Genomic DNA, 11,192 nt, shown 5'->3' on the forward strand with positions numbered 1-11,192 from the left:
TATATTGCATCATCCATGACTAAGTGATGTCACTATATTGTATCATTGATGACTAAGTGATGTCACTTTATTGCATCATCCATGACTAAGTGATGTCACTATATTGCATCATTGATGACTAAGTGATGTCACTATATTGCATCAATGATGACTAGGTGATGATGTCTGTCTTTCCTGGAGTCGTTCCTGGGGTTAAAGTCTCTGGTTAACATCTCTGGTTAAAGTCTCTGGTTAACGTCTCTGGTTAAAGTCTCTGGTTAACATCTCTGGTTAAAGTCTCTGGTTAACGTCTCTGGTTAAAGTCTCTGGTTAAAGTCTCTGGTTAAAGTCTCTGGTTAACGTCTCTGGTTAAAGTCTCTGGTTAAAGTCTCTGGTTAACGTCTCTGGTTAAAGTCTCTGGTTAAAGTCTCTGGTTAAAGTCTCTGGTTAAAGTCTCTGGTTAAACTCTGGTTAACGGCTCTGGTTAACGGCTCTGGTACCTTTCACAGTGGTCTGTTTGAGTGTTTTTTCAATCTTTATTTTTTTTTTTTAACCTTTATTTAACAAGGCAAGTCAGTTAAGAACAAATTCTTATTTACAATGACAGTGTGTATCAGTCATGCTGTGGGTCCTTGGTAAAGTGTGTGTGTATTGTAGTGGTGTGTGTTGGTGTGTTGTAGTGGTGTGTGTTGTAGTGGTGTGTATTGTAGTGTGTAGTGTGCTGTAGTGGTGTGTATTGTAGTGTGTGGGGTAGTGTGCTGTAGTGGTGTAGTGTGTTGTAGTGGTGTGTGTTGGAGTGTGTTGTAGTGGTGTGTATTGTAGTGGTGTGTATTGTAGTGTGTTGTAGTGGTGTGTATTGTAGTGTGTAGTGGTGTGTATTGTAGTGGTGTGTGTTGTTGTGGTGTGTATTGTAGTGTGTAGTGGTGTGTGTTGTAGTGGTGTGTGTTGTTGTGGTGTGTATTGTAGTGTGTAGTGGTGTGTGTTGTAGTGGTGTGTGTTGTAGTGGTGTGTATTGTAGTGTGTAGTGGTGTGTATTGTAGTGTGTAGTGGTGTGTGTTGTAGTGGTGTGTATTGTAGTGTGTTGTAGTGGTGTGTATTGTAGTGGTGTGTGTTGTTGTGGTGTGTATTGTAGTGTGTAGTGGTGTGTATTGTAGTGGTGTGTGTTGTTGTGGTGTGTATTGTAGTGTGTAGTGGTGTGTGTTGTAGTGGTGTGTATTGTAGTGTGTTGTAGTGGTGTGTATTGTAGTGGTGTGTGTTGTTGTGGTGTGTATTGTAGTGTGTAGTGGTGTGTATTGTAGTGGTGTGTGTTGTTGTGGTGTGTATTGTATTGTGTAGTGGTGTGTATTGTAGTGGTGTGTATTGTAGTGGTGTGTATTGTAGTGTGTAGTGGTGTGTATTGTAGTGTGTTGTAGTGGTGTGTATTGTAGTGGTGTGTATTGTAGTGGTGTGTATTGTAGTGTGTAGTGGTGTGTATTGTAGTGTGTTGTAGTGGTGTGTATTGTAGTGGTGTGTATTGTAGTGGTGTGTATTGTAGTGGTGTGTGTTGTTGTGGTGTGTATTGTAGTGTGTAGTGGTGTGTGTTGTAGTGGTGTGTGTTGTAGTGGTGTGTATTGTAGTGTGTAGTGGTGTGTATTGTAGTGTGTTGTAGTGGTGTGTATTGTAGTGTGTGTGTTGTAGTGGTGTGTATTGTAGTGTGTAGTGGTGTGTATTGTAGTGATGTGTGTTGGTGTGGTGTGTGTTGGTGTGTGTAGTGTGTTGTAGTGGTGTGTATTGTAGTGATGTGTGTTGGTGTGGTGTGTGTTGGTGTGTGTAGTGTGTTGTAGTGGTGTGTATTGTAGTGTGTGTGTTGTAGTGGTGTGTATTGTAGTGTGTAGTGGTGTGTATTGTAGTGTGTTGTAGTGGTGTGTGTTGTAGTGGTGTGTGTTGTAGTGGTGTGTATCCATTGTGGCTATAGAGGGGATGTGTCTCTCCTTCTTCTGGTCCTGGTGGGTTTAGTCTGTTTACCTGGAAGACACAAGGGGACCTGGTCAATATAATCCACAAAGCGTGTGTGTGTGTGTGTGTGTGTGTGTGTGTGTGTGTGTGTGTGTGTGTGTGTGTGTGTGTGTGTGTGTGTGTGTGTGTGTGTGTGTGTGTGTGTGTGTGTGTGTGTGTGTGTGTGTGTGTGTGTGTGTGTGCAGAGCGTACCTTCAGCCCCTCGTATCTCAGGCAGCAGAGAGGTTCTTAGTTCAGGGAAGAGAATGTCTGGCTTCCTCTTCCCAACTGTAGCCATACGCTCACGGTCTCCTCGGTCACGCTCGCGGTCGGACAGGAAGGAACGTTCGTGGATCACACTCTTCTCTGATATCATCTGCAGAGGACAGAGAAAAGAGAGTAGAGAGAGAAGAAAAGAGAAGAGATAGAGGAGAGAGAGGAGCTAGAGAAGAGGAGTGAGGAGAGACAAGAAGACAGGAGAGAGGAGAGGAGAGGAGAAGATGAGAAAGAGGAGAAAGAGAGGAGGAGAGACAGAGGAGAGGAGAGACAGGAGACAGGAGAGAGGAGGAAAAAGAGGAGAGGAGAAGAGACAGGAGGAGAGGAGAGGAGAGGAGAGGAGAGGAGAGGAGAGGAGAGGAGAGGAGAGGAGAGGAGAGACAAGAATAGAATGATATAGCCCGACAGAGGAGTGGTTAGATGATATAGCCAGACAGGGGCCTGGGGGGTTAATGTCTACTAACTTGTGGAAGAACATTTCACTTGAGCAGTCGCGCACGCACACACACACACACACACACACACACACAAACACACACACACACACACACACACACACACACACACACACACACACACACACACACACACACACACACACACACACACACACACACACACACACACACAAACACACTTACCTGAGCCATCAGATTGCCAGTGAAATGACTGGAGAGAGATTGCTGTGAGATTCTGTTGAAAATGTTTACGAGTCTTTTGGACTTGTCCATTGACCTAGAGACGACAGACAGACAGACAGACAGACAGACAGACAGACAGACACATAAACACACAGTCACCATCATCTCTAGGGCTCGATACAATCAGATCCGCTTTAGCCAAGATCCACATAGCGGTTGTGTTGGCGGTGGAACTGCATTGTGAGCAAATCAAATCCACAAGTGGCTAAAGCGGACGTTCCCATTGGCTGGAGTTAACATTAACAGACATCCCACGCTGCCTTGTTTCTTGGAACACTGTGATGTAACACCACCTCAACCATACAAATCCTTTTTATTTAGTTTCATGATTGTTCAATTTGAGTGTCATTATTTCTCTCTGTATTTTTTTTTTATACCCCGATTGGTAGTTACAGTCTTGTCTCATCGCTGCAACTCCCGTACCGACTTTGAAGAGACGAAGGTCGAAGGTCTCCGAAACACAACCCAACCAAGCCGCACTGCTTCTTGAGACAATGCCCGCTTAACCCGGAAGCCAGCCGCACAAATGTGTCGGAGGAAACACCGTGCAGCTGGCGACCGTGTCAGAGTTTATCGCGCCCGGCCGGCCATAAGAGTCGCTAGTGTGCGATGGGACAAGGACATCCCTGTCGGGCCAAACCCTCCCCTAAACCGGACGACGCTGTCCCAAGTGTGCGCCGCACCAAGGGTCTCTCAGTCGCGGCCGGCTGCGACAGAGCCTGGACTCGAACCCAGAATCTCTAGTGGTGCCAGCTAGCGATGCAGTGGCTTAAACCACTGCGCCACTCGGGAGGCCTCATTCTGCACCTCTAACGCGAGTGGGGCGGGTGTGGCTTCGTGACAATGATCACAAGAGCAGCTGCCCCACCGATTTGACATCTCCACCTCCGACAAAACAACCACTATGTGTGTCTGGTATCTGATTGAATCTAGGCCTAAGCTTTGTCTATAACCCTAGAGAGGACAAACAAACAATAACAACAACAAAAACAAAAACAAGTGTTATGTTCTTCAACCCTGGTCCAACATTCTCAGTGTGATGCATTATGGGAGCTGTAGTTCTGCACCTCAGACCGAGTGTTCCGGGTTGAGGCCCCACCCCAACTCCGCCCAGCTTGCCGTTGCCATGGGCGACGACAGCCAGTAGGTTCTGTGAAGGTGTCTGTGTGAAGGGGAGGGATGAGAGGGGAGGGATGAGAGGTAGAGGTTGGTCCTGGGTTGGTCCTACGGTTGGATCGTGGTCCTCTACAGTCCTCTCTGGTTCTTCCACTCTGGGTTTGATGGCGATAGTGTTGCTCAGACTCCTAAACAAAACAGATTTAAGATTATATCCAAAATGGCACCCTATTCCCTATATAGTACACTACTATAGACCAGGGCCCTATTCCCTATATAGTACACTACCTTAGACTAGGCTTACAGGACTCTTTCGATCAATAGGGTACCATTTGGGACTTTAAAAAAATGGTCTACAATTCATTCAAGATTTCTGTCTTTTTTTAATGTAACAGAAAAGTAATTAAGATGATTATTATTTTTAAATAACCGCTAATAATGCTGAAACTGAACGTACACGGTGGTAGTTCGACCGTGGTGAACCGCGACCGCGTGGCTCTCTGTGGTCCAATCAGCCTTCTCAGGTTTATTAACAGCTGCAGTAGTGGTCGTAGTAGTGGTTGACTCTATTGTCTTGTCCGGGTCTCGGGGTTTAGACTCTGTGGTGGTTGGAGCTTTGGAGAGTTTGGTGACGTCTGGTTTGGTGACGTTCCCTTTGACTGTTGTACTGCTGGAGTCCTGGAGGGGAGGAGAGGAGGGGAGGAGAGGGGGCAGGGGAGGGGGCAGGGTTAGAGGAGAGGAGAGGGCAGAGTGAGAGGAGGGGAGGAGAGGGGGCAGGGGAGGGGGCAGGGTTAGAGGAGAGGAGAGGATGGGAGGGGAGGGGGCAGGGTTAGAGGAGAGGAGAGGGCAGAGTGAGAGGAGAGGAGGGGAGGGGAGGGGGCAGCAGGGTTAGAGGAGAGGGCAGAGTGAGAGGAGAGGAGGGGAGGGGAGGGGGAAGGGGAGGGGGCAGGGTTAGAGGAGAGGAGAGGGCAGAGTTAGAGGAGAGGAGGGGAGGGGCACAAGGGGAGGGGGCAGGGTTAGAGGAGAGGAGAGGGCAGAGTGAGAGGAGAGGAGGAGTGGGGGCAGGGGAGGGGGCAGGGTTAGAGGAGAGGAGAGGGCAGAGTGAGAGGAGAGGAGGGGAGGGGAGGGGGAAGGGGAGGGGGCAGGGTTAGAGGAGAGGAGAGGGCAGAGGTAGAGGAGAGGAGGAGTGGGGGCAGGGGAGGGGGCAGGGTTAGATGAGAGGAGAGGATAGGGCAGAGTTAGAGGAGGGGAGGGGAGGAGAGGACAGAGGAGAGGGCAGGGTTAGAGGAGAGGGCAGGGTTAAAGGAGAGGAGATGAGATGAGATGAGATGAAATGAGAGGATAGGAGAGGAGAGGAGAGGAGAGGAGAGGAGAGGAGAGGAGAGGAGAGGAGAGGAGAGGAGAGGTTGAGTGTGTGTTTCTGTGTTCATTTTGGCAGCTGTTTTAGTCTTTTGACTAAAATAGCTTTTAGTCTTAGTCACATTTGAGTAATTTCCTCCTTTGTTTCATCCTTTTAGTAATTATCAGTCCACTAAATCTCTGGACAACTTTAGTCTCGTTTTAGTTATTACCAGTTGATTAAAACTCTGGTTCTTTTTTTCTAGTTTTAGTCAGTCATCATAATAGTGCTTTTTTTTCCATTAAATAATTAATATTTACCTTTAACGTTCATCATGTGCACAGCTAGCCTTGTCCAACTAGGCCTTCTATCCCCTTGTATACCTTAGCTGGAAACAGTGATATTCTGACAGGCTGTAACCAATGGCAACCAATGGTAACCAATGGCACCCAGTGGTAACCAATGGCAACCAATGGTAACCAACGGCAGCCAATATTAACCATTTGGGCTATAAAGCCTCGGCGACAGGCAGGAAATGGCAGACAGGAAATGGCAGAAGTATAGATCTAATCGAAATCAAATCACATTCATTGGTCGCTTACACAGATGTTATCACAGGTACAGCTAAATGCTTGTGTTTCTAGCTCCAACAGTAATACCTAGCTAAATGCTTGTGTTTCTAGCTCCAACAGTACAGTAATACCTAGCTAAATGCTTGTGTTTCTAGCTCCAACAGTAATACCTAGCTAAATGCTTGTGTTTCTAGCTCCAACAGTAATACCTAGCTAAATGCTTGTGTTTCCAGCTCTAACAGAGCAGTAATACCTTGCTAAATGCTTGTCTTTATAGCTCCAACAGTAATACCTAGCTACATGCTTGTGTTTATAGCTCCAACAGTAATACCTAGCTAAATGCTTGTGTTTCTAGCTCCAACAGTAATACCTAGCTAAATGCTTGTGTTTCTAGCTCCAACAGTAATACCTAGCTAAATGCTTGTGTTTATAGCTTCAACAGTGATACCTAGCTAAATGCTTGTGTTTCTAGCTCCAACAGTACAGTAATACCTAGCTAAATGCGTGTGTTTCTAGCTCCAACAGTAATACCTAGCTAAATGCTTGTGTTTCTAGCTCCAACAGTAATACCTAGCTAAATGCTTGTGTTCCTAGCTCCAATAGTGAAGTAATACCTAGCTAAATGCTTGTGTTTCTAGCTCCAACAGTAATACCTAGCTAAATGCTTGTGTTTGTAGCTCCAACAGTAATACCTAGCTAAATGCTTGTGTTTATAGCTTCAACAGTGATACCTAGCTAAATGCTTGTGTTTCTAGCTCCAACAGTAATACCTAGCTAAATGCTTGTGTTTCTAGCTCCAATAGTAATACCTAGCAAAATGCTTGTGTTCCTAGCTCCAACAGTAATACCTAGCTAAATGCGTGTGTTTCTAGCTCAAACAGTAATGCCTAGCTAAATGCTTGTTCCTAGCTCCAACAGTAATACCTAGCTAAATGCTTGTGTTTCTAGCTCCAACAGTAATACCTAGCTAAATGCTTGTGTTTCCAGCTCCAACAGTAATACCTAGCTAAATGCTTGTGTTCATAGCTCCAACAGTAATACCTAGCTAAATGCTTGTGTTTCTAGCTCCAACAGTAATACCTAGCTAAATGCTTGTGTTTCCAGCTCCAACAGAGCAGTAATACCTAGCTAAATGCTTGTTCCTAGCTCCAACAGTAATACCTAGCTAAATGCTTGTGTTCATAGCTCCAACAGTAATACCTAGCTAAATGCTTGTGTTTCTAGCTCCAACAGTAATACCTAGCTAAATGCTTGTGTTTCCAGCTCTAACAGAGCAGTAATACCTTGCTAAATGCTTGTCTTTATAGCTCCAACAGTAATACCTAGCTACATGCTTGTGTTTATAGCTCCAACAGTAATACCTAGCTAAATGCTTGTGTTTGTAGCTCCAACAGTAATACCTAGCTAAACGCTTGTGTTCCTAGCTCCAACAGTACAGTAATACCTAGCTAAATGCTTGTGTTTCTAGCTCAAACAGTAATACCTAGCTAAATGCTTGTTCCTAGCTCCAATAGTAATACCTAGCTAAATGCTTGTGTTTCCAGCTCCAACAGTAATACCTAGCTAAATGCTTGTGTTCATAGCTCCAACAGTAATACCTAGCTAAATGCTTGTGTTTCTAGATCCAACAGTAATACCAAGCTAAATGCTTGTGTTTCCAGCTCCAACAGTACAGTAATACCGAGCTAAATGTGATACCTAGCAAAATGCTTGTGTTTCCAGCTCCAACAGAGCAGTAATACCTAGCTAAATGCTTGTGTTTCTGATTCCAACAGTAATACCGAGCTAAATGCCTGTGTTTCTGGCTCCAACAGTAATACCTAGCTAAATGCTTGTGTTTCTAGCTCCAACAGTGCAGTGATACCTTGCAAAATGCTTCTAGCTCCAACAGTAATACCTAGGTAAATGCTTGTGTTTCTGATTCCAACAGTAATACCGAGCTAAATGCCTGTGTTTCTGGCTCCAACAGTGATACCTAGCTAAATGCTTGTGTTTCTAGCTCCAAAAGTAATACCTAGCTAAATGCTTGTGTTTCCAGCTCCAACAGAGCAGTAATACCTAGCTAAATGCCTGTGTTTCTGGCTCCAACAGTGATACCTAGCTAAATGCTTGTGTTTCTAGCTCCAAAAGTAATACCTAGCTAAATGCTTGTGTTTCTAGCTCCAACAGTGCAGTAATACCTAGCTATGAGGCGCAGGCACTTCGTCCAGACAAAAATTAGAAAAGTTCCATTACAGTCCTTTAGAAACAAGTCAAACGATGCATGGAATCAATCTTTAGGATGTTTTTAACATAAAACATCAATAATGTTCCAACCGGAGAATTCCTATGTCTGAAGAAAAGCACTGGAATGAGAGGTAACTGTCGGGAGCGCGCGTCATGAGACCAAGGCACTATGCCAGACCACTGACTCAGAGAGGTCTCATGAGCCCCTCCTTTATAGTAGAAGCCTCATTCAAGTTTCTAAAGACAGTTGACATCTAGTCGAAGCCGTAGGAAGTGCAACTTTATCCATATCTCAATGTGTATTCGGTAGGCCAAGCTTTTAAAAACTACAAACCTTAGATGTCCCACTTCCTGGTTGGGTTTTTCTCAGGTTTTTGCCATATGAGTTGTTATACTCACAGACATCATTCAAGCAGTTTTAGAAACTTCAGAGTGTTTTCTATCCAATACTACTAATAATATGCATATATTAGCATCTGGGACAGAGTAGGAGGCAGTTCACTCTGGGCATGCTATTCATCCAAAAGTGAAAATGCTGCCCCCTATCCCAAAAAGGTTTTAACAAGGCACACCTGTTAATTGAAATGCATTCCAGGTGACTACCTCATGAAGCTGGTTGAGAGAATGTCAAGAGTGTGCAAAGCTGTCATCAAGGCAAAGGGTGGCTACTTTGAAGAATCTCAAATATAAAATAGATTTTGATTTGTTTAACACCTTTCTGGTTACTACATGATTCCATATGTGTTATTTCATAGTTTTGATGTCTTCACTATTATTCTACAATGTAGAAAATAGTAAAAATAAAGAAAAACCCTGGAATGAGTAGGTGTTCTAGAACCCTGGAATGAGTAGGTGTTCTAGAACCCTGGAATGAGTAGGTGTTCTAGAACCCTGGAATGAGTAGGTGTTCTAGAACCCTGGAATGAGTAGGTGTGTCAAAACTTTTGACTGGTGCTGTATACTGAACAACATTTTTAAAATATAGACGCAACAACAGCTCAGTGATGAGCTTGGCGGGTACTGTGTCGTTGGAATGCTGAGCCGTAGTTAACAAACAGTATTCTTACATAGTAATTACTGTGATTTTATTTGAATAACGATGTATAAGTATCACTGTACTCCTGATATTTAACGAATAGCATTTGTGTTTCTCAAAGGGGAAAAAAAGCAACCAAACAACTGGCATTTGCACGAGAAGGAAGCTTCATGTCTAATGAAATGTCAATTAGTCTTGCGTGGATTTCTGGTTTGGAATTCTGGGTTGGAATTCTGGGTTGGAATTCTGGGTTGGAATTCTGGAATTGTCATATTTCCGTCAAACTAAAACGAAAAGTAATTCGTAATAGTTTGTATTTCAGGGCGTCTCGTTTTATTATTGTTATAGTTTTAGTCAGGAAACACACGAAGTTGCCGAGTATTTTTCATCATAGTTATTGTTGACTAAATTAACACTGGTGTCCGTGTGTGCGTGGATGTGTGTGTGTGTGTGTGTGTGTGTGTGTGAGTGCATGCGCCCAGCTGTGTGTGTCTACCTCCATGTGTGTGTGTGTGTCTGACCTTGTACTTCCCAGTCCTCTCCTCTACTTCCTCCTTGTCTTTCTTGGTAGTCTTGTTCATCTTGGGAAGGGGAGAGTTCTCTTTCTGATCCTTCTGGATCTTAGCATTCAACTCCTGGACAAACCTGAACAAGTTTTGTTCAGTTAAACACAGGGTATGTCTGTTACCAGATGTGTGTTACCAGGTGTGTGTGTGTTACCAGGTGTGTGTGATCAGGTGTGTGTGTGTGTGTGTTACCAGGTGTGTGTTACCAGATGTGTGTTACCAGGTGTGTGTGTTACCAGGTGTGTGTGTTACCAGGTGTGTGTTACCAGGTGTTTGTGTGTGTGTTACCAGGTGTGTGTGACCAGGTGTGTGTTACCTGAGGTGGAAGCCATCGTTAGTGAAGAGTTGGTGCTGCAGCAGATCAGAACACTGTGACCTCCTGTCTGGATCCATCTGGAGACACCTCTGGTAGGAGAAGGGATAGAGAGAGAGAGAGCGAGAGAGAGAGAGAGAGAGAGAGAGGATGTGGGGGAGAGAGAGGGGGAGGTTTGGGGAGGGAGAGAAAGAATGGGGGTGGGAGAGAGGCAGTTGGGGGAGAGGAAGGGAGAGAGAGATCGGGTTGGGAGAGAGGGAGAGAAAGAAAGGGGAGAGGGAGATGGAGAGAGAGAGGGGTTGGTGGAGAGAGGGTGTGTGGTAGGGAGGGGAGTTGGAAGAGAGGAGGAGAGAAAGAGGGGGTGGGGGAGAGGACGAGAGAGAGAAAGGTGGGGAGAGGGGGTGATTGAGGGATGGGGAGAGAGAGAGAAAGAGAGGGGGGAGCGAAAGAGGGGGTTGGGGGAGAGGTAGTCGTATAGAGATAGTTACTGAAAGGCTAAAGTACTTTAGGAGGAGATAGTTACTGAAAGGCTACGGTACTTTAGGAGGAGATAAAGATAGTTACTGAAAGGCTACAGTACTTTAGGAGGAGATAGTTACTGAAAGGCTACGGTATTTTAGGAGGAGATAGAGATAGTTACTGAAAGGCTACAGTACTTTAGGAGGAGATAGAGATAGTTACTGAAAGGCTACAGTACTTTAGGAGATAGAGATAGTTACTGAAAGGCTACAGTACTTTAGGAGATAGAGATAGTTACTGAAAGGCTATAGTACTTTAGGAGATAGAGATAGTTACTGAAAGGCTACAGTACTTTAGGAGATAGAGATAGTTACTGAAAGGCTACAGTACTTTAGGAGATAGAGATAGTTACTGAAAGGCTATAGTACTTTAGGAGATAGAGATAGTTACTGAAAGGCTACAGTACTTTAGGAGGAGATAGAGATAGTTACTGAAAGGCTACGGTACTTTAGGAGGAGATAGAGATAGTTACTGAAAGGCTACGGTACTTTAGGAGGAGATAGAGATAGTTACTGAAAGGCTACAGTACTTTAGGAGGAGATAGTTACTGAAAGGCTACGGTACTTTAGGAGGAG

General features: G+C 44.7%; 1 protein-coding gene across 2 annotated transcripts in view; it reads right to left on the reverse strand.

Moving 5' to 3' along the window:
- Positions 1-495: 495 nt before the first annotated feature.
- Positions 496-11,192, reverse strand: part of LOC110532887 (cyclin-dependent kinase-like 2) — a 20,169-nt gene continuing 9,472 nt past the window's right edge. Inside the window, exons 7-13 of one of the 2 annotated variants that reach the window (XM_036987065.2) lie at positions 10,102-10,190; positions 9,741-9,864; positions 4,504-4,724; positions 3,998-4,234; positions 2,871-2,964; positions 2,167-2,329; positions 496-1,983 (exon numbers count right to left, since the gene is read on the reverse strand). In XM_036987065.2, the coding sequence (XP_036842960.2) occupies positions 1,928-1,983; positions 2,167-2,329; positions 2,871-2,964; positions 3,998-4,234; positions 4,504-4,724; positions 9,741-9,864; positions 10,102-10,190 (984 nt within the window). In that variant the 3' untranslated portion in view covers positions 496-1,927. Of the gene's footprint in view, positions 1,984-2,166; positions 2,396-2,870; positions 2,965-3,997; positions 4,235-4,503; positions 4,725-9,740; positions 9,865-10,101; positions 10,191-11,192 lie in introns of both variants that reach the window. The other variant, XM_036987061.2, reaches the window with a different exon arrangement.

This window comes from Oncorhynchus mykiss, chromosome 9 (assembly GCF_057628025.1).
Source record: "Oncorhynchus mykiss isolate SJ-2025 chromosome 9, ASM5762802v1, whole genome shotgun sequence".
Taxonomy (NCBI): Eukaryota; Metazoa; Chordata; class Actinopteri; order Salmoniformes; family Salmonidae; genus Oncorhynchus; species Oncorhynchus mykiss.